The 20,334-nt window shown below is 52.1% G+C and overlaps 9 protein-coding genes across 9 annotated transcripts; 3 read left to right on the top strand and 6 right to left on the bottom strand.

Moving 5' to 3' along the window:
* Nucleotides 1-300: 300 nt before the first annotated feature.
* Nucleotides 301-1,425, bottom strand: EI97DRAFT_371120 (uncharacterized protein; the record flags this gene model as incomplete). The annotated part of the gene is made up of 1 exon (XM_033795270.1): nt 301-1,425. The coding sequence occupies one exon, from the start codon at nt 1,423-1,425 to the stop codon at nt 301-303; it is 1,125 nt and encodes a 374-aa protein (XP_033657113.1).
* A 1,207-nt stretch (nt 1,426-2,632) lies between these two features.
* On the top strand, nt 2,633-3,508 carry EI97DRAFT_180774 (uncharacterized protein). Its single transcript, XM_033793505.1, has 2 exons — nt 2,633-2,966; nt 3,020-3,508. The coding sequence occupies exons 1-2, from the start codon at nt 2,786-2,788 to the stop codon at nt 3,250-3,252; spliced, it is 414 nt and encodes a 137-aa protein (XP_033657112.1). The 5' UTR covers nt 2,633-2,785; the 3' UTR covers nt 3,253-3,508.
* A 990-nt stretch (nt 3,509-4,498) lies between these two features.
* Nucleotides 4,499-7,379, bottom strand: EI97DRAFT_439898 (uncharacterized protein; the record flags this gene model as incomplete). Its single annotated transcript, XM_033799589.1, has 4 exons — nt 4,499-5,726; nt 6,046-6,487; nt 6,780-6,965; nt 7,319-7,379. The coding sequence occupies 4 exons, from the start codon at nt 7,377-7,379 to the stop codon at nt 4,499-4,501; spliced, it is 1,917 nt and encodes a 638-aa protein (XP_033657111.1).
* Nucleotides 7,380-8,209: 830 nt separating this feature from the next.
* On the top strand, nt 8,210-9,634 carry EI97DRAFT_430619 (3-oxoacyl-reductase). Its single transcript, XM_033797737.1, has 4 exons — nt 8,210-8,700; nt 8,803-9,072; nt 9,158-9,302; nt 9,355-9,634. Exons 1-4 carry the CDS (start codon nt 8,470-8,472, stop codon nt 9,474-9,476), a joined length of 768 nt encoding a protein of 255 aa, XP_033657110.1. The 5' UTR covers nt 8,210-8,469; the 3' UTR covers nt 9,477-9,634.
* EI97DRAFT_464798 (GTPase-activating protein-like protein GYP2) lies at nt 9,622-13,497 on the bottom strand. Its single transcript, XM_033801436.1, has 4 exons — nt 12,514-13,497; nt 12,116-12,467; nt 11,233-12,071; nt 9,622-11,164 (listed from the first exon to the last, which is right to left on the bottom strand). The coding sequence occupies exons 1-4, from the start codon at nt 13,307-13,309 to the stop codon at nt 9,813-9,815; spliced, it is 3,339 nt and encodes a 1,112-aa protein (XP_033657109.1). The 5' UTR covers nt 13,310-13,497; the 3' UTR covers nt 9,622-9,812.
* Nucleotides 13,498-13,648: 151 nt separating this feature from the next.
* On the bottom strand, nt 13,649-15,564 carry EI97DRAFT_392547 (D-arabinitol dehydrogenase-like protein). Its single transcript, XM_033796263.1, has 5 exons — nt 14,859-15,564; nt 14,540-14,811; nt 14,337-14,490; nt 14,152-14,290; nt 13,649-14,104 (listed from the first exon to the last, which is right to left on the bottom strand). Exons 1-5 carry the CDS (start codon nt 15,365-15,367, stop codon nt 14,063-14,065), a joined length of 1,116 nt encoding a protein of 371 aa, XP_033657108.1. The 5' UTR covers nt 15,368-15,564; the 3' UTR covers nt 13,649-14,062.
* A 162-nt stretch (nt 15,565-15,726) lies between these two features.
* On the top strand, nt 15,727-17,439 carry EI97DRAFT_180252 (DNase I-like protein). The gene is made up of 2 exons (XM_033793503.1): nt 15,727-15,805; nt 15,912-17,439. Exon 2 carries the CDS (start codon nt 15,935-15,937, stop codon nt 17,213-17,215), a length of 1,281 nt encoding a protein of 426 aa, XP_033657107.1. The 5' UTR covers nt 15,727-15,805; nt 15,912-15,934; the 3' UTR covers nt 17,216-17,439.
* A 1,323-nt stretch (nt 17,440-18,762) lies between these two features.
* EI97DRAFT_180229 (uncharacterized protein) lies at nt 18,763-19,464 on the bottom strand. Its single transcript, XM_033793501.1, has one exon. The coding sequence runs from the start codon at nt 19,119-19,121 to the stop codon at nt 18,789-18,791; it is 333 nt and encodes a 110-aa protein (XP_033657105.1). The 5' UTR covers nt 19,122-19,464; the 3' UTR covers nt 18,763-18,788.
* EI97DRAFT_370998 (uncharacterized protein) lies at nt 19,251-19,463 on the bottom strand (the record flags this gene model as incomplete). Its single annotated transcript, XM_033795262.1, has 1 exon — nt 19,251-19,463. The coding sequence occupies one exon, from the start codon at nt 19,461-19,463 to the stop codon at nt 19,251-19,253; it is 213 nt and encodes a 70-aa protein (XP_033657106.1).
* Nucleotides 19,465-20,334: the final 870 nt, after the last annotated feature.

Genomic DNA, 20,334 nt, shown 5'->3' with positions numbered 1-20,334 from the left:
TGGGTGTCTGCTCAGCCACCATCAAATACGAGTTGAGGCTTGGGCGCAGTCGCGGAGGTGGCGCAGTGCAAGGAAGTTGTGCACTGCCTACGAAACAGCCGTGAGTGGTACTCGATGCTTTCCGATTTTTTCAGAAATTGGGGATTGCCAGGTGCTCAATAAAAGACCTTGGGCCGACCATGTATATGTTGCGTTTCCGACTGCTGTCTCAATTCTTGCGAAGAGACATTCGTGACTGGATATGTGGGCTTCAGTCGAGCCCCGACAAAAGTCGCTCGAAATCAATGCGGATTTCCAATCTTAATGTCCCCCCGTCCTGGAATTCCGTCGCGCATATATCTTCTCCAATGCCCGAGCAGTAACACCTTTCATAGCCCCACCCTTCCAGGTCTCGAACATCCTGAGAGTCTCTGTTATCAGCAGTGGATCGGGGCTATGAAGGCAAACGAGATACAGCGGCGTCGTCATCCGCATATAAACCACGCCGATGCTTTCCGTTTGTAAATACCGTGCGCACGAGATAATAGTGGCGCAATGACCCGTAAGTTCAGCCCGAGTAGTCATCGACTGAGGATCCAGGATGGCGAGAAGAACACGCGCAGCGCAGAAATATGCTATGGTCAACGCAGTGAATGCGTCGCGGAAAACTGGGTCTAAGGTTACGTTGTCAAGCCGACACAAGGGTTGTCCACGAGACTCCGCTTCCTCTTGATACTCAGCCCACAAAGCATTCACGGATGACAAAAGGTGAATGTAAGCGGGAAGATCCATGCCTTGCTCGTAGCTTCTACCGTTGCTCCTTCGCATATAAAGTTCGGTGAGTATGGCCATATAATCCATCAATTGTTGGATGACGGGGAGGCGGCGGTACTCCAACGTCTCAACAAGAATTTTCCGCACTTGTACAGGCGCTGATTTATGACTCGTGAGATTGACAAAGGCCATCTGTGTTCGAATATGGAAAAATAGTTGGCATAGCACTCCACCGTAACACTGATTAGGGCCCGCAAGCTCCATCATCTTGACCGCGCCGTTAATATGCTCGTAATATCCGTCCGTTGTTGTGGCATGCATCGCTTCAAAGATTGAAAGGAGTACAGACGTCGACACCATATGTACAGTGTACTCTTTCGGCTTCGAACTCAGCAGCTTCAGATGCGCAAAGAGAGCCTCTCCGTAAAGGGTAAATGCATGCTGCATGATCGACGGGTTGTTGACTTCCGTGGCGCAGTAGGCGGTGGCCGTAGCGCGAAGGGCGAGGTTAAGCGCGTTGTTAGTTCCGTCGGTAGACAGGCGTGGGAGGTGATGGATCCATGTATTCTCGTTCTGTAGATCTCGAAAATCGCCGTCTGAAGTGAAGTACGCTAAGAAATGCGCGAAGAACGCTTCGGTGACCATAGCGGCCTGATCAATCCGGGGCGGCATTCTCGTCACAAGCTGATCGTCAGCAGCATAGATTGTTAAACTTGGAGATTCATCTTGTGCTGCACGCTCGACCTTCTTCTTCTTCAGCATTCCTCTGGAGGCAACGGCGGACATATCAACTATTAAGGGCCCTTCCAGAGGACCAGGGCAGTCTTTTCCCGTCCGGATGCACATCAGGCATTTGGGAAGCGTTGCGTCGCATTTGATTCGCTTTTTTCGACATATGGCACATGCTTTCGTTCTGGGAGCCATCTTTGTCAAGCAAAGGAGGGTTGAAGGGTGCTGATTTCAGTTCGATGCTTGTGAGGTTGGAATAAGGTGATTAGTCATCCGATCCTTTCCAAGGCACAGGAGAATCCTGGGCCATAGTTTGGACTGAGCTTCAGAGTAGTGCATAGGAAGATGAGGATTGCTGATACATACCAAACTTCTGACGGAGAAATGTAAATTAGGGGGTCTTGCATCGTTGTACATCATTGTATGGTGTGAGGTTCAAAGGAAGCTCCGGAGGACTACAATGTCGGGTAACGGTGAAACTAGATTCCGAGCCAGCTGATGTCTTGGCATGTATTACCTCAGCGATTTTTGGAACCTCGGGCTTCGGGCGCCGGGCCGCACCGCAATTGGGCACAGTGAATCAAATCCACAGGCATTTTCATCCTCCATAAGTTGGGATGTTTGCTATAGGGAACATCAGCCCCACGTCTTCTTACCAAGCTCGCAATCTTGAAACCCATACCCCCGAGCCCACTTCATACTATGGTAATCCCAATTCAGGCACTGCTGCAATGCCAATCATATAAACCCCCTGCAAACGGACGTCATGGTACCCACCAGCGACCTTGATTTCGTCCTTTCACAGCTGTACCGGACCTGAAAACGGCCGGCTTTCCCTCGCGAGAGAATACGAGTCCGGACGATCCGGCAGAACAAGCCGAGTGATCGACTTCGGAAAAGGCAGAGAGCGTGGAGTTGGCGATCCTGCCATCCAACTTCCACATGAAACGTAAACAGCGACAAGCGGCGATGACGTCTTCCACAGTAGCAGGTCCATATTGTGGTATCTCTTCAACCGGAAACGGTTCAGTTCCGAACCATGGGGCTATCCACTTCCCTCTTTGTCAAGCTGAATGATACCAAATTCCTTAACTCACGACATTAGCAACACGCAAAATGACAACCTATAATCATACCAACACGCCCCGAACCTCTTCCTAAACTGTCTGGAATAACTTGGAACCGCGCTCAGCCGACTGTGCGCAGATAGATTGTCATTGCTAGAACCATTGCTCTCGCGTGCCCGCTTCCGTGTTCCATCAAGTCGACGGGAAGAAACAGCAGCCATGAGAGCCCAGGTTGGATGCGGATCTCTTCCTCGCGGATCTGCAATCATGCCTGCCACAGCCTCTCTCAATTATCCGTACCCAGCTTCCAAGGTACGGCGCTGGTACCAGTACAAGTAGAACTCACACACACCCAAGTGACGTCCTCCAACGTTAGCCGAACCATTTCCTTGACTCGCGGGCACCATGTAGTATACAGTTAGCCATCCACTGACACTCTACACACTTTACAGTACTTACTGTGTAGGTAGAACTTCCCAACCCTCGCCCATCACAGTGCTCACCCCCTGCCCCGCCGGCTTCCCAGCCCAACCAATCACAGCAACGTACTTCGTCCACCAATGAACGCACCACTCCCACCACGGTCCCGTCTGCAACGTCATCCACCTCAATTCCGATCTTGCCGACTAGTCTCGGATTCATATGTAAATTCTCCGACCTGTTCTCGCCATATGTAGATCTATGCTGCAAGCCGCACGCGTAAGCGACGTTCCGTTCAAAGAACCCTTTCGTGCTGGAGGGGCGGTTCCGCATCTGTACTGTGGTACTGTACTGTACCAGCGCCGCGACCCGCGCTCGATCAACTCCTTTCTTTCCTCACGGCTGGGGTTTACCGCCACAGATGTTTACTATGCAGGTACTGGAAACTGCAGCTTCAGCGGATGCGATTCGATTGTACTGTTGTATACCCCATCCCCTCGTGTACTGCGGTAGATACCCATTCGCTCCATTGTTCAGTCAAAGACCTCCTCGTACACAGTACCTGCCCCTCCCTTCCACATGAACTTCTAGATAGACTTGCGAATTCACATGCGCTATGTACGGTATGCTACCTAGGTTACGGTAGCAACCAGGGAGCTTGAGATCGGGGCGGATTAGATGCGCCCACCCACCTAGGTGGTTATCCGTCACACTCTCCCCTCTTTTAGTGGGGCTATCATCCGAGAACCCCGCTGCGCACCTGGGCATCTTCTTGTGGCTTCGTCGACGATCTGCATGCATGCGTCTAGAACATGCATCGCCTGCTTGTTAAACAGGATAGGAGAGGATTCAAAGGAAGGAGCGATGCTGGCAGGCAGAGGAGTTTATTGTTTCCTGCTCCGCGTGAAGGGGGGTCAGTTTTTTAGGCGCCTTATTAACCCGGATACAGGCAAAGCGACCTTCGCTGCTCATACGAGTCGACCACAACGGATTGTATGCCCACTCCTATTGCTAAACTTTTGCTCAGTACTCCGTAGAGCAATCGAAAAGCCGCATGGTGTTGGAGGTTCATAATCTTTTTATAATTAATACCTCTCACGTTGCCTATGGCCACATGCCCATATTTCCTCTTGGAATAAGCCCATACCGAAAACTTCCAGCGGGATTTTGTAGCCCTCAAAGGCTTAAGTCTGTTATAGCTAGTAGATAGCCACCTGCTAGCGAGCAGTGTGCAGAGTCCCAAACATCATGGCCCATAGAAGCTATCAGGCCGTGCGCAACCAGCTCCCTCGCCTTTGCCAGTTGACGCAAAGAAACACGCATCAAGCGAGTGGTAAAGCCATCCAATCCAGCGGCCGCTCGCACGGAAGAAAGATCGCACAAAGGTGGGATCGAACAGACGGATGGATTTTGATGGGGTGACACGGGTATCATGTTGTTGATGCGCGTTTCGAGAGAAACCGCCTGTCGGCAAGTCGATAAAACAAGTGAACGAGTACGCAATGAAAGCGGAGAACAGTGGACTCTGTTCAACCACATGAGCCGACAGGGTCGCCATCGTCCGAATCGTTGATCAGTTCGAGCCCACCATAGCCATCGAGGTCTTGTTCCTGCGAGCTGGCGCGGTCTCCCGCGGACACGATCGCTGTCTCGGTGCTCATTTCCCGCGCAGATGGCTCCGTGGCCACCGAGGGAGCTGCGGATTGTTGACTTGTTTTGTGACCGGAGGCGAGGAATGGGTTTGAGACGCCAAGGAGGTCCCCAGCGCATTGTGCGAGGTACTCGTCAATGGCCCAGCATCCGCATCCGGCATGCGACAGCAACACATTCTTCAGTTCCAAGACATCTGAGCGGAGCTTTGTGACCTCGTCTTTCAGCGCCTTGTTCGTCTCTGTGTACTCCCGTGCTCGGTTCTCCAGGCCTTGGATGTACTCTTTGCGGCGCTGGCGGCACTTGTGTGCAGCGACGCGGTTCTTCTCGAGGTGCGACTGGCGTGCGGAGGAAACTTGGAAGGGACAATCCTCAGTGGACATGGCATCCTGCTTTGGCTGCGGATTCGACTTGGGGCGTCCCCGCTTTCGCTTGGGCGGTTGCGGAATCTCGGTCTGCTCCTGCGGGGCGGGGGCTGCGGCAATCTCATTGGTTACGGTCTGCTTTGTGGTTGTCCGTCGACGTTTGGAGACGCGGCCTGAGTCGGGCGTCTGCGCCAGCGTTGTCTGTTGCTGATGGTGCTGTAGCGGAGCAGAGGGGTCGTAATTGGCTAGGTCCTGCATTTGCTGTTGGCTGGCCCAGCCCAGCACAGCCTGCATGTGATCCGGCAATGCGGAGGTCGGTGGCAGCGGCTCCGAGTTGGGTACCGCAGGCGATAGCTCTTCAGGAGGGGTAATCTGGCCATATCGTTCGACTGTGGAGTCGCTGACCAGAGCGGGCATGGTGAAATTGGAAGGAGGGAACGAGTGTTCGTGCCCGCTCGAGAAGGCAGGCCACTTTGCAGATGGGTTGAGTGCGCAGGCATCGTTCATATCGCTGGAGTTGATGGCCAGGAAGGTGTCGTTGGCCCAAGGATAGGCATTGGCCTCCATTGCTTGTTGCATCGACGACGGAGGGAGCGGGAATGAGGTCTGCAGAGCGGATTTAAAGTCGAGGTCGAGAGCGTGAGGGAATGAGGAATGCGCGGGACGGAAGGACGGGGACGACTCGCAATTATAACAGAAGGTAAACACAAAGGGAGGGCGGGAACTGGGCGGGAAGGGTGCGCTATTGCAGTAGTGGCAGTAGTGGCAGGTGGAGGTGCAATGGTGCGGGTACTTGGAAGCATGTACAGACACAGGTTCCCGCGTATGCGACTGAGAGAGGGAACCTCCAGGGCTCTTCTTAGTGCTGATGGAATTCTGCGGCTGGGCATGGCATTTCTTCCATTTGCGATCGATGGAGGTTTGGGTGAGGCCATGACGTCACCCCCGCAGAGAGGGCCAGTCAGAGCTCGCCAATTGGAACGAGCTCCGGCCGGTATATTCCCGTTGCAGCACCAACGTGTTCCCCGCCTTGCGACCTTCAACGTGTTCATCCCTCTTACGGTGAACGAGACATGTGTGCTTGGGGGCTGTCCTTTGTGCGATAGTAGTCCGCTGTGGGGTAATCGTCGCCCTTTACCACTATTCTTCGTCCAACACCGCCATTGCAAGTCCAGCCCTGCGGGGGCGCCCGAGGTTCCTCCAACGTCGCAGTGCTAACAATAGTTAACTGCATTTGTCCTCTGTTCCGAGGCCTTGCAATGGCATTGGCACGCATGCCAAGCCGTTTCGCATCCGCGGGCTTCCAAACGTTCTGAGGTTGTCCAGGTGCAGTTCGCTTCGCCATCACGTGCTGCATCCGTTCCCGTCGTCTAAACTCCACCTGGGCACAAAAAATGGCTGTTGAAAGAAGCAAAACCACAATAAACCTCCCAGACTGCAGGAAGCGAACATTGACATACCCATCTGCCTCCGGGAGCGGCTGCGACGGCAGTTCTCGTGGCACTAAAATCAAGTGAAGAGACACACTGCTACCACACGCATCAAGCATGCCTTGCGGGGTTCCGCGCCAATCCCGATTTCCCCACCCCCCAGTTTGGTAAGCCTGGTCTGGGCTGGCCTGAATGTTGGCAGAACCGGGCGTTATGGGAAACCTTGGAGGTCGCCATGGGAAATTGGCCAAAATTCCATGTCGTAAAAAGAGTTTAGCGCCGTTGCTCCAAACAACCAATGACACCTCTCCAATGTTCCTGCCACGTCCTTTTGCGCTCCGCGGACGTATGTGTTCTCAACTCACCATCTCTCATTTGTCGATTTGGACTACCGTGCGTGGCTGTTGAGATTGATACGGATTGTCTTATAGTTGGTCCCGTGGGAACTGCTTCCGAGCCAGTGCCTGCCTGCAGCAGTCCAGGTGAGGTGCTGATGCTTGCCGATACGAGACTGGCAGCCCTACAGATCAACAACTGGCCAATGTCGAGGCCTGTATAAGCTGTCAAGTTATTCCAACTCTCAACAGATCATTCCCAACAAATCAAACGGGCGTTCTAAGCGGTTCTAGATGGTAGTTCCCGCTTCTCTCTTGGCAATGGCCAAATAAGTTCTACTGTGTAGAAAGTAAGAAGAAAAGGTATTTGATAGCCGGCCGCACGTTGACATTCATGCAGGCGAAAACACTACTGTCCATGATCTACGCAACAAGTCTCGTTTGATCTCCAATCCGACGTCCATCGTAGCCACGTGTAGGCTGTCGTATCTCAGACCCGACACTCAGGTCATGGCATCATGCATTTTACCAGGATCAGCTTCCCGCATGCGCAAGATTCGTGTACATACTAGGGAATGTTCGAGAGAGACCTGGCATCTCTGCCCGGCAGTGCATCTCGACCTCATCCATCCTGATCTTTTATCGACTTTAGGATGCTGTTACACCCAGGCCGAGGTAATCGAAAGCCTTTTGGTGGGCACGACACTTTCCCTCAGTCATTAGGCAATCCACGGTTCCAGGTCCGCGAGGTTATCGCCTGCTAAACCTCTTTCGAGAATGACGCGGCCTCAGGGATGGGCGTGGAGCTTGAGGCATATGCAATAAGGCCATTCGATGGCGTCTCAGTCATGGAGGCCGTAATCTGGTGTTGGTCTGTTTTCTGCTGGTTATATGATGGCATTGATCTTACAGATGTCAATACAGTTGACTGGATGCGATGCAACGACCTATACTCTCTACACACACAAACATTAACCTATACCCTTTAGGAGCATCTTACAATCAGATATCTCTTTAGTTGCACGACTCATGCTCCAACCGCCTTCGCGGGACATGATTATCATTGTGCCATCGCTTGTGCTGTTAGTAGGTCCCACAGCCTCATGCGCCTCTGAAGTTGAATACACTGGATATTTGTGAGCTAGATAAAAGGGTCTGGAATGAAGCTTAAAAGGCTAAGCTAGTCTAATAACATTGCACAAGTGCAGACATCTATATATTGCAGCTGGAGGACATAAACGATTAGAGAAATGCAAAGGTATAGTGTCAATGGACAGTACATCACCCAACGAGTACAGACGGATCCAGATTCCTCTAATCCCGCACATACAGAATCAAAAACTTCACAGGCAGTCTTCCTACGTTGCTTCCTGCTTATATTTCTCTCGCCGACTCCTCTGAACTCTCAAGTAAGCTCCGCCATAACACATCTAAAGAGTAAATCTCCAACCCCTCCGGAGAATAGGCTTCCGTACTCGTTCAGTCCTTTGTCAAGAAAAGAGGTCTTAGTAGGTAAGTGCCAACCCCGCCTCCAGCACCCTTCCTACCTCCCTCTCTCACAAAGCGGGGAAGCGGCACCACATCGGGTGCACCTTCCTCAAACACCGCCGACAACACCCCCATCTCCAAGCTAGCCACCCTCACCTTACCTCACCTGGGCACCGACCATTCCTTCATTCCAAGCCCTCGAAGCTCACCATACTGCCACCGTACCACCAAAATGACCAAAGGCGAGCTCAGCAACCACATAGCCCTCGTCACCGGCGCGACCGGCGGCATCGGCACCGCCATCTGCCACATACTGGCTTCCCATGGCTGCAGCGTATCGATGCATTACAATTCCGACCAAGGGGCCGCTTTCAAACTGCTCTGGGATCTGAAACAGGATTATGAGGCGGAGTTTGGGAGCAAGTTTTGCGTGTATAAGGCGGATTTGGCGGATTATGATCAGGTGGGTACCTGGGTACTTTCACTCCAGGTCTATATGCTTTGGTCACGTGTTTACATAAATATCGTGTCTCTCAAAGGATGATCAACTAACTCCCCCTTATAGGTCCGCGATCTCCACACTCACACCATAGAAACCATCGGCCCCCCAACCATCCTGATCAACAATGCCGGCACCACGGGCTCCCACCACTTCCCCTCCACCATCGAAGAGATCCCCATCGAAGAGTTCGAACGGACGTGGCGCATCAACTGCGGCTCCGCGTACCTCCTCACTCAGCTCTGCATGCCGGCCATGGAGGGCGAGGGTTGGGGTCGCGTCGTGTTTATCAGCAGTGTGGCGGGTTTCACGGGGGGGTTGATGGGTCCGCATTATGTACGTCTTGCTATTGTTTTTTGGTTGTGATGGGGTTTCAGTCGCTTGTGTAGCTATTGAGATGGTGCTGACTTAAGGATTGTAGGCAAGTTCAAAGTCGGCTCTGCATGGGCTAGTGCATTGGACGGCGAACGCCTATGCGAATAAGGGCGTTACGGTGAATGGAGTGGCGCCCGCTTTGATTGAACGCACGAAGATGCTTCCGGAGCAAAGTATGGAGTTGACGAAGAGTATGTGGCATTCAATAACCACTGCCTGAAATGGGACTGACTCATCTTCTAGGAATTCCGATGGGCAGACTGGGAACTCCAGAGGAGGTTGCCGAGACGGTGTTCTGGATGCTGAAGACTGCGTTTGTGACGAACAAGATTATTGGTGTGGACGGTGGTTTGTTTCCGCAGTAGGTGCAATGATGGCGATTGCAAAGCTGTCTTCTGTCTGTAAGTTGGAAAGCGCGGCTGTACCGAAACTTCAACTCAGGATGGGGGAGCACGAAGAGCATGCTCATCAATACTTCATATACGCACCACATACTCATAGCATGGAATGATTTGACCACTAATCATATTCTCCATTGATGATTCACCGAGACCGTACGAGGGCATATGCAAATAATCCACCACGATATCAGTCCTCTGATGACTTGAATACACAAAGACCCAATCCTCTCGATAAACTCCATAAGCCAAAGCACGACCTGTGTCTCCCGTATGACGCACTACAGAACTAAAAGAACTCGCTTATCGCTCGAACTCAACAACCTTCCTACTCGCATCGCTTGCACTGCGATTCCGATTCGGGTTGATCTCGCCGGACAACGAGCTATCCGGAGTCAACAGACCAGCCGACGAAGCCGCATCCTTCGAGGTGTCCACACCGGCCGTCTCTGCGCCCTCCAGCAAATCCGCATCCTTAGTAGAGGGTTCCTCGTCTTCGTCTTCGTCGTCTCGGCCATACCGCGCCTCCTTGTCCATCTCCTTCTGGGCTTCTTCCATCCTCCTTCGAACCTCTGCAGCAACACGCATCCCGTCACTGACAATGTTGTCCAACATACCCCTTAGACCCTTTCCGGGAGGTACGACGCCTGCGCCTGCTCCTCCTACCACGCCGCCCAGTCCAGCGCTGACGGCTGAGACTTGTTTCCCCGCATTGGAGAAGGTAGTGAGATTCGAAGACATAGGCAGCTGAGAATGCGTTGTACTGGCTAACCGGAAGGAGGATGCAAACCCGACTTCGAAGAACTGCTCCAGGACCTCATCGGCGAGTATGACCATTCGGAAAGTGGGCAGCGTGATGTATAGCGGTTTATTGGGATCCAGGGCGGCATTGGCGGCTTTGACTTTATCGGACTTGATAGACGGCTCCGAACCATTCCTCTCGGGCTTTGAGTCAGGGTTGGAGCTATCGAGGCCAGACCTCTGTACCGACGCCTGAGCAGACGGTTCCTTGCTGCTTTTCGCAACTGTCGGACTGGGAGGCGCCGACTTCAGATCGATGAGGTCATCTTCATCATCAGCACCAATCGAGAAATTGTCCAAGTCTTCATTAGCTTCGTTCAAAGCCTGATTGCTTTGATGTGAAGGATGGTCAGGGTCGGCATATTCAAAGCAGCGACGTATGAATGCCGAGACACTACTGAGGAAATGCTCGTCTCGGTTGCTTCTCTCCGGACTTTCGCCACCGTGTACATCTGTCATTGACGCCGATGGACTTGCCGAATCACCGAAGCCTCGCCTTGATAGGAACAGTAATGCCTCCGAGATTCTGAGGATTCCTTCACGGTCCACTCTGCCGTCGCCGTCGTCGTCGTATAGCTCAAAGAAGTAGCTGATGTTAGCCATGATGTCTTTAGTACCTTTCACTTGTGCGAATCCGCTGACAACATTCTGGAGAGATAGGGAATCTGCCATATCAACGTCCCACCGTCTGAACAGTCGTCTCATGAATTCGTGATCTGCAGGTTCAGGGCCTGATCCCCAAGGTGACGATGGTGGTCTACTCCTGGTACTACCACCAAAGTATGAATGAGCCGTCTGGAGGGTGTTGGTGTCGGGAGAACTTGGGGAATCGGTAATCGCCCATTTGGCAATGCCTAGAACACATTAGAACAGCTTCTATCAGATTCCAGACATTGCGTCCAGCGAAAGCGGTATATCTTACCAGCTAAAAACTCTCGGAATGCATCATAGTCCATCTGTGTGGGACTAGGACCGAGCGCAACACGGCCCTTCTGTACATTCTCACCGGAGAACCCCGTCACGATTGTCGCCGCCTTGGACTTCTCGGCTTTGGCCTTTCTATTGGCCTCTTGCTGCAGGATCTCCGCTCGCTGCTGGCGCTCATAAAGAACAGCGTAGAACCTGTCATAAAGAAAGCCCAGATCTTCGATATTTAATCGTTTGCTGTCGGGTCCCAGATTCCGTATGGATGTGCGTTTTGTGAAGCTCTCGATATTAGCGAGGACCGCATCCTTGTGCTTGGCTCGTTGCTCCGAAATGGTGTTCTGGGTGATATTCGAAAACTCTTTGAAAGCAACGACCATGAGCTCTTGGAATCTAGTAACGGCTCGCAGCTTAGGGTTCTCGGACTTTGGATGTGCTGATTCATCTAATCGGGCAAAATAGGACTTCAAGACGGATATGAATGTACCGTCATCGGTGGCGTCCAATAATTCTTCCCCATTGATCCGCAATATAGCCAGACCGATCTGGAATAAGACTTTAGGGCCTTCAAGGAAGAATACATCCAAAACCCGGAAGGCAAAAATAAGCGGCATTGAGTTGATGTAGAGCGACAAGAACCAGGGCAGGGACACAACGGATAATTGAACGTCTGATTTGACCAAGTGATCCCAGAGTATCGGCATTGTCTTTTCGACAAGAGACTCGAATACCCTCTGGTCAAGAAGGGTTCCGTACATGGTCGTCGAGTAATACCCAGGAAGTAGACGGTCGCACAAAACTGATAGGAGGAAGAACGCTTGCTCCTCGGACATGTAACTGCATGGGTCAGAGAGTTGCATCTATAACAGAAGGAAACATACATCAGCAGGGCAGCCACAACTATGTTCATCGCTTGACAGTATCCGACCGACTCATTGGTCCAGCTGTACGCGGTCAGGACGCGCCGCAGGCGACCAATACCTTCTTCACTTTGGAATCCCGGGTATTCCGGAAGGCTACGGTTCAGGTCTTTTTCTATCTCGTCTATGGCCAGGGATTCTCTTCCAGAGAATTTGGCTAGTGTTTCAGTGTACAGCTTGGGTTTCTCGAGACGTAGGAAAAAGGAGCCTGATGTGAGCTCCCATATTTCACCACGCAATCGATTCGGAAGTCCGACGCGTATAAGCTTGTGAAACGTTGGCTGGCGGATGAGGGTGGCAGTCCGACCATTTTCTGCACCATGTTAGCATTTATAGGCAGGAGGCTCTGTGCTTTGCACCTTTGAGGTACTCTTTCCATAATCGAATCTTTGTAGCATCCCTCAGTTTACGAGCATTCCCCGGATACCTATAAATCAGGCCTAGGCCAGTATCCGGATGCTCTCGTTGCTTTGAAGCCTCGTCCGCCTCGTCCAGGAGGAGGTACTCCGAATAGCATTGGCCGACGACCGTTCGCAGGTTCTCCACGTCTTTCACGCCCTCCCTGAGACCCTTTTTCAGAGCGTCACAGAATCTCTCACACTGCTGGCGGCTCCCAGCTAGTTGAATTGTCAACCTCTGACCGCTCGGCGCTGATTTCGATTTGGTATCGGGGTTCCCATTCCAGGTCGTTATAGCTAATGCGAACATATAACTTTGGCTGTGAAGCCGTTCGACTCTCCGTATTGCGCATAGTGGCAATGTAAATCCGTTTCCAGCAGGTCCAGCTCCATGAGTCTGCCCAGTGAAGCTACTTGACGAGGTCAAGCTGGCCGAGTTCAAGAAGCTGGACGCCTGCGTGGAAAAACAGAGGTATTGTTCGCTCAAGTGCAGCTTCCCCACATAGTGGTTTCCCTTTCCGAGTTCTTTCTCTTGGGAGGTTGGGTCGCCAGCGGTGCCTCTTGTGGAATGGTGAGGTGAAAGGGTGAGCTCGGCTGTAATCTCTTGTAGCGGCGATTGAGAGTCGGGTAGACGGAACTGGTGACGGAAAAGCGTGGCTTTTGAGGGTCTGTGGTCAGAGGAAGTAGGATTAGAGATCGGAAGCGCGGGTTCGATGAACTGCTGGGCTTTCTGTACGAGATTGGCAAGGCTAAACATCGCGGAGGGCGCAATGAGGGCGCTCGTCGGAGGGGTCTATGGCAGGGCTATTGGGAAAGTAGGCGTATGGCAGGCCTCATCGCGGGGGATAGGCTTCGTGAGGTTATAACCGTTATAACGCCGACACAGAGCTTGCTGGATAATCAGTGAACGGCGAGAGACAAGGGATTCACATCATGGGGGAGCTGTACATTGAGTGCGAAACTCATAGACACATGCGGTGCTCGGACATGCGCACGGGCCGTGAGCTTGTAGCTTATGTAATCGCTCTGTCTGCGGGGTGAATTGCGAGCGGTTATGTTTTGGACTACGCAGACCACGGATGATTTGGGGTCGATGCTGCTCAGCTATATTCTTTTCATCAGACCTCTGCTCGGAGAAAGTTTATAATGTACGCTTTGACAGATGAGCGCGGAATGATATGCGGCTGCACTACAAAAAAAGAAAAAAAAAACAAAAAACAATGTGGAAACTTGAACAGTGACCCAGGGGTATATGCCTACATGCATCTTAACTGGACGCTGCAATCAACAGGTATTCCTTCTCTTCAATAGAATCTGGGGTGACATATTTCTTCAGGCAGGAGAAACAGCGTAAGTTCCCATAGCACGCCATGCTCACCCCGCAGACCATCTCTCTGTAACCACGGTGACGACGACTTGGCCTACTTCTCCACAAAAAGTCAACCACCGGGGACCACGGCGGTGCTTCGCTTCGCCCCACGGGTTGTACGCTGCAGCAGAATCTCACTCTTCAAGTGCAAGTATAAGCGCCGTCGACTCTGAGATCAGCACCCTTTCTTCGCGTGAGCCAAAAATCTGAGGAGGAACATGCGATCTTACCGTAACATAGAGACTGGCATCACTAGCGAGGAAAGTGACTGCACCCATCAGGTCTTCCGGACGCCCCATTTTACCTACTGGGATCAAGGAGGTCCACTTCTTCTGGAGCTCAGGATTATCATCGAGGATTTTCTTCGTACTGTATACCGTAAGCAAGTTATCCAGGAGATTCGCGGAAGACGTACAGCGCTGTTAACATATAGCCAGGAGAAATGCAGTTGACCCGAATACCGGCACTGGCCCATTCCACTGCTAAGCTGGAGGCAAGATGCCTCACTGCAGCTTTGGAAGCATTGTATGGCGCTTGAGGTTGCGGGACATTGACAATGGCCCCAGACACTGTATAGTTGTGAGACACGACCGATCAGAGCAGGGTCTGTGAACATACTGCTACCAATCATGACAATACTTCCAGGTGCTTTCCTCTCCATGAGGTGCTTTGCTACTGCAACCGCATACAAATAGGTACCGTCAACGTTAACGCCCCAGAGCTTTTTCATTCGATCGTAAGGATACGATATGGCATCGAAGTTCTCAGTGAACCCTGCAGATGTCACCAAGTTATCCACTTTGCCGTGCTCTTTCAGGATTTCTTGCAGAGATTGGTCAACTGATGCGGGATCGGACACATCGGCATAATGAGCCGTTACTTTTGGTAGTCTGCAGCAGACTCAGCATGGATCTCCATCTTGTTAAAGATAGCTTACTTTTCTGAATCCGGATTCTCTGCCTCGAAGTTTTTGACGAGCTCTTGGGCAGACCTTTCTGCCTCTTCTTTGTTCAAATCCACGAGTGCGACATCCGCACCGCTTGTGACCAGTGCCTGGGCCATGACGAGACCCAATCCTCTCGCTCCGCCTGTAACAACACCAACACGGCCCTCGAGCGAGAAAGAAGCCAGCGTCCGCTTGTAATGCAGACCCCCTCGTCCTTGCACGGGTCGTGAAGGTGGAAGTTCTTTCTGGTCAGGATACTCGACTCGAACGGAGTTATCTGTCCTCGCATATTGACCTTCGTGGGCCCCGCTCTTTCCTGGGGCTGCCGCGGTGGAGGCAGCATCATGATCCTGAACGTTCTTGGACGACGAAAATCCAGGAGTGAAGCGAGATGCTGAACTCGTGAATCGTCTAATGCAATCCGGAAAGGCCTGGGTGTTTTGCGGCTGGTGCGTGAGGGACCAGCGAGGAGCCCGACGCAGAAACCGTCCCCTCAACATTTTGTGTGAAACCAGGAAGGGTGGGAGGAAGTGAAGGTGCAGGCAGTTCGCAAAGTTAAAGGAGTTGAGCGATCTAGCGGTCTGGATCACTCGGGAAGGCTAGAGCTGCTAAAGAGCGGTTAGTCCGAGATCAGTCACAAATGGTCACAGATACTATTTGGTAGCGCAGATTTTGGACCGTACTACGTGATGCGAAACTTGCGGTTCCTGAGCTCCCGCATGCGAAACGCACTAGACAATGGGATTGATGCATGGGACAGGTTCATCCACCGGGATGCCTATCTAGGAAATATGACGTATACGGTTAGCCCTTCGCAGTCCGATCTTGGCGGGTATCCTCTGGTGAATTATCCACGCATCATACTCTGCCATCTCTCCAAGCTGGCCCTATCCGCTGCACTATACTTCGTTTCGCAGTTTTAATAGTTTGAGACTAACGTAAGTCTGTTCCTGTATTGGCGTGCTGGTCTGTCTTTCCACGGAATCAACGTCGCTCCATGTACTGTCGCCCAGTTGTTGGTAAGGGTATTCTAACTCCATGTAGCATTCACTTGCAAATTTCCAGCGATGCTCGAACTGTATCTCCTTACTTTCAACTGCGCCAGGAACTTGGTCGATCCGAATACGCTCGCGCCTGTTCTTTTCAATGCCCTCCCGCCTTCAACATCCGTGCCCGATCTTGTCGCAATCTCGTTGCAGGAAATCAGTCCCATCGCATATTCATTCCTAGGAGGCTCGTACTTGAAGCCATACTTCGACCGGATACAAACTACAGTACAACTTGCAGCATCTTTGCGGAGCCATGATACGGAACAGCTCGAGCATGTCGCTTCCAAAAGCTTAGGCATGACTGCCCTCATGATCTTTGCGAAACCGCATCTCAGAACCAGGATACAATGGATACAACCAGCAGGCGTCGGAGTTGGCCTGTGGAACATGGGAAACAAAGGAGCTGTGGCCATGCGCCTGGGCATCTCCTCTCCAAACTCTGACAGTGTGCTGGTTATGGCTATTGTAGCTGCACATCTGGCTCCGATGGAGGCAAATGTTCAAGCACGGAATAAGGATTGGGAATCCATAGTGCGCAACCTCGTATTCCTGAACGATGATGATTCGGGCTACAGCTCATCAGAAGAAGCACCGCTGCTCTCCTCTACCTCAGAGACTCCAGCCAACGGAGAGGGTCTCTTCGCCTCCACCAATCACTTCATATTTCTTGCAGGTGACTTGAACTACAGGACTCGTGATAAACCGCCAAGCCGTGTGGGCCATCAGACGTACCCGCGACTCACCCTGACCGATCCTGATTTTGAGCATTTCTCAGACCTTTTTCAAGAGGATCAACTGATACGCGAACTGGAGGGTAACCGGACTCTGCACCACCTGCAGGAGCGGCCCGTCCGGTTTCCGCCCACGTACAAGTATACAAAGCGACAGAAAACATCCCCCGGAACCGTCTCTTCAGATGAGGACTGGGAGTGGGCGGCTCACCGTTTCCCGAGCTGGTGTGATCGCATATTATACCTGCCACCACCGAATGGCGCCGTCTCATTCGGAAACTATACCGCACTGCCTGTGCAGCATACTTCAGACCACCGACCCGTTGCTTTATCCCTCAGCATAGATGAAGCCTGCTTCGAGCGCGATATGCAAAACCATGTCCCTCCGAGCCCACCCTTTCCTCTTAATCCTGGTTGGAAAGCGAGGCGGGATGCGGCGAGACAACTAGAGGTGTTGACTGGTATCCTTTCATACCTTGCATTGACAAAGGAGGGCAATACTATTCTCGCCGGTATCGGTGGTATTGCTTTAGCGACATGGTGGCTGTCAACTTGGCTACGAGCTTGATAATCTGTACCAAAGACAAAAATTAGTAGCCGGCCAGCTGCCGGCCATGCTGTGTAGACTTGGGGGCTGCCCCCTGGCTGAAAGCGACCTCTGGACCATTCTGCTCATCAAACAGCTGCTTAGGGGGTGTAGAATCGCAGCCGGTCCATATGGCCGGGTATCTCTTCGCTGCTGGTACGATTTAAGAGACAGACCGATCACAAGCTACTATACCAGAACTTGAGGAACGAGTTTCATCGTGACTAGGCGGCCATATCATGGGAAATCAATCGTCCACCCGAAGATGATGTCGTGCCTTATTATCTACTGGAGTACAGAGTCACGCTTTCTTACTACGGAGTATCTTCTTTGAATGTTAGTCTTAAGTGTCGAAGTCTGGAATATCCGAGCCCGGCAATACCGAGACTCTGTACACAGTAGAGATAAGCACGTATTGAGCAGGCGATAATGCACCCGCACACGTGCTCTTGTCTACAGTGCTCTCTGAAGAGCGCTGTCCACGATGGCATCCCAACGGACCACGGTACAGTTTCCTTGCCTTGGAATCTTGGTGTCTGCAGCGCAGTCGAACTTCTGCTGTGCCTCGGAGTGCCTCGGGACGCCTTTCAGACCGCCATTGTGAATACCGCGAGGCGCTGCGATAATACTTGTAATAACAATGATAATAATAATACTCAATCCAGCCTCACTCAGAAATTCAGGGACTGGAACTCAACACCAAGTCCCTTAACCCCCCACGCGACCTGACGGGAACCATTGTCCCACCAAGGCTTACCCGCCGGTCCAAAATGCCATCGACGTCATCCCGCAGATGGTAATTCAATCTGTGTCTCTACCCCCTGACCACGAAGTTCCCGTCGCTCAGAACCCGATATCCCGCCAAAATCACGATCCGGACGTCCCTCCCGGCTTGTGGGCATGGTCTGGATCATGTGAGCAGCGCGCGATCGACATGAAAATCCATCCCTCTACGGGAGCGATTTTCGAGGGCTAGAATCTTTGAACAGTCGGGAAACTGAGACTTGGTCGGTGCGACGGGGATGTGCGGAATCTAGACCCGTCGCCGGATTTGCGCCGTGAAGATCCCCTAGGGAAGAGGGGATTTGTTGATTGTGCAATTGATGAGGAGGATGCAGAGGGACGTGGATTCATGGCAATTGTGCACAGTATTTTCTGAACCTTGATTTTCTGCTATGATATGTGGAAATATTGATGAACCGTCGGGGCGGGGCTTGTTGGGGTGCTGGCCTGTTTCAATCTCGGTATTACGGTGGTGTGATGCTTTCCGGCGGAAAGCAGGGTGGGATGCTTGGGAAACTGGGAACGAGGGAGCAACACTGTCACGGCTGGAACGGAAGTATGTTAGTTGCATATGCAAGAGCGGTGTGTATTTGTATCCGTCCCTCCTATGTATGATGTTATCATCATGTCATGGAGGAGAGGGTGCTGTAACAAGTTCCCGTCTCCATCCTTCATCCTGGTGTGCCTTTTATGGCGAGCCAATTGTAGTCTCTATGTAGTCATCGCTGTGACAAAGAAGAACATAGAGTAAATGTAAAGCATTGCTAAAAGATCAAAGAAGATAAAGCGGTGAGCGATATCTGGAGACCCGTACACCTGTGTCCTGAAGGCCCTTGAGAGTATCCTGCACCGTACGCCTGCGCTGAAAATAATCAAGTCTTGTAGGATGAAAGAGAAATCTGCAAAAGAGGAGAATCAGAGAAGCAATAAAAGAGCTAACAGGGAATCTGCAGTACAAGAAGAGTATCAAAATTGAGTATCCGTCCTGACATGCAGGGAACCAGGGAGGTTGCAAAGCGCGTGAATGTTCCGGTACCAGAACGCTCGTTCGAGTGAAATGTTGGAGCGGCGGATGTGAACAAAATGAATAAATCTTGAGATGCATCGTTTAGCCTGCCGATTTCCAAGTCCATATGCAATTCGTAATGTCGTCAGGGGTTTCCCCTCCATCATCTCAGATGTGGTATTTAAGGTGTCTAGGATTCAAGCCGACCGGACTGTCTGAGCCGACTCGTCACCGACCGTCGTTTGATGTTGGCTGGATCTGTGAAAGAGAGGCGAACGAGCTGGTCAGGGCGGAGTAGGTGGGTTGAGGCCGTGAGTTTACGGAGCTGGAGCTCGTGGTTCGGGCGGTGCGAAGGTTTAGGAGCACGCAGTTGTCGCAACGGCCGCCTTGGGCGTTGCAGCGGCCTCGGCAGCCTCGCTCGTAGTTGATGCAGGAGAACATTGTGGTCGTGGATGGGATTGGGAGGTAACTCAGATATTCGGTGTGGTTTCGGTAGTGGTGGCGGACGTGTCCTCCCTCTGTGCGTATAGATAGGGGTTGAGATAAGATGTGTGTCGTGTACAGAGTATATGGAAACGGTTTGCTTGATTGCTTGCGTACACAGTACGTGCGTTCGGCCGGGAACGAGTGGATAGGGCCGTAGTTTGGCAAGGAGTCCTGAGTCGAGGGGAGGGAAGCGCCCTGGATATATGACTCCGCAGGGTCCCGTCTACGGAGAATGATGTCACCGGAGGGTTTCAGGTCGGATGCAGGGATTGCGGTTTATGAACCCTGAAGTCCCTCAATGTACTTGGCGCAAACAATACTTGGTTCTAGGGATGCACCGCTCCGTCTGCTGTACTCTCGATGGACCAATCGCGTGGAGATATGCCGGAGGGAAATCTCGGCCGCTGTCAGCGGGAGAAGCAGGATGGGTTGGTGCAGAAGTGGGCTTCTGTGTTGGCTGACGGTTGGGCGGACTGTGCGGTCCCAGTTGGCGAAATGGCGATGTGAATGGGCGGCTGGCTGATACCTTGGTTCCCCTCCCCTTACCAGTTATATCAAATACAGCAATGCAAAGACATGAGCGCAGTTATCGCAGAACCGAGGCTGTCAGATGCTGGTGAATCGCCTTGAGCCGGGAATAGCAACATGGCTGTGGATGTCAGAGTTTAGGACGGAGTAAACCTGAAGATTTGGTGAAGGGGTACCGGCAGGGTCCGTGCCGCCCTCAGTAATACCGTGCTGACTCAGGCAACGCCCAGCATCACCCCACGCCCGTTTTTCAAAATCCACACACAAACTTCAAAAACTTATAACTCCACTACTACAC

Source organism: Westerdykella ornata (genome assembly GCF_010094085.1).
Source record: "Westerdykella ornata strain CBS 379.55 unplaced genomic scaffold EI97scaffold_3, whole genome shotgun sequence".
Taxonomy (NCBI): Eukaryota; Fungi; Ascomycota; class Dothideomycetes; order Pleosporales; family Sporormiaceae; genus Westerdykella; species Westerdykella ornata.
Note: the sequence above shows the minus strand (reverse complement) of the source record. Positions and strands in the feature narration are given on the sequence as shown.

What these genes read in the sequence shown, in the direction of transcription:
- EI97DRAFT_180252 (XM_033793503.1), top strand. Translation starts at nt 15,935, where the DNA reads ATGCTCGAACTGTATCTCCTTACTTTCAACTGCGCCAGGAACTTGGTC.
- EI97DRAFT_392547 (XM_033796263.1), bottom strand. Translation starts at nt 15,367, where the DNA reads ATGTTGAGGGGACGGTTTCTGCGTCGGGCTCCTCGCTGGTCCCTCACG. An exon ending in GAGAATCCGGATTCAGAAAA is followed by an intron (nt 14,812 to 14,858) that starts GTAAGCTATCTT and finishes AGTCTGCTGCAG; the next exon opens with ACTACCAAAAGTAACGGCTC. An exon ending in ATGCCAGTCTCTATGTTACG is followed by an intron (nt 14,105 to 14,151) that starts GTAAGATCGCAT and finishes ACGCGAAGAAAG; the next exon opens with GGTGCTGATCTCAGAGTCGA.
- EI97DRAFT_430619 (XM_033797737.1), top strand. Translation starts at nt 8,470, where the DNA reads ATGACCAAAGGCGAGCTCAGCAACCACATAGCCCTCGTCACCGGCGCG. An exon ending in GGTTGATGGGTCCGCATTAT is followed by an intron (nt 9,073 to 9,157) that starts GTACGTCTTGCT and finishes TAAGGATTGTAG; the next exon opens with GCAAGTTCAAAGTCGGCTCT. An exon ending in AAGTATGGAGTTGACGAAGA is followed by an intron (nt 9,303 to 9,354) that starts GTATGTGGCATT and finishes CTCATCTTCTAG; the next exon opens with GAATTCCGATGGGCAGACTG.
- EI97DRAFT_180229 (XM_033793501.1), bottom strand. Translation starts at nt 19,121, where the DNA reads ATGCATCTCAAGATTTATTCATTTTGTTCACATCCGCCGCTCCAACAT.
- EI97DRAFT_180774 (XM_033793505.1), top strand. Translation starts at nt 2,786, where the DNA reads ATGCGGATCTCTTCCTCGCGGATCTGCAATCATGCCTGCCACAGCCTC. An exon ending in CGGGCACCATGTAGTATACA is followed by an intron (nt 2,967 to 3,019) that starts GTTAGCCATCCA and finishes CTGTGTAGGTAG; the next exon opens with AACTTCCCAACCCTCGCCCA.
- EI97DRAFT_464798 (XM_033801436.1), bottom strand. Translation starts at nt 13,309, where the DNA reads ATGTTTAGCCTTGCCAATCTCGTACAGAAAGCCCAGCAGTTCATCGAA. An exon ending in ATGGAAAGAGTACCTCAAAG is followed by an intron (nt 12,468 to 12,513) that starts GTGCAAAGCACA and finishes AACATGGTGCAG; the next exon opens with AAAATGGTCGGACTGCCACC. An exon ending in ATTCCGAGAGTTTTTAGCTG is followed by an intron (nt 11,165 to 11,232) that starts GTAAGATATACC and finishes AATGTGTTCTAG; the next exon opens with GCATTGCCAAATGGGCGATT.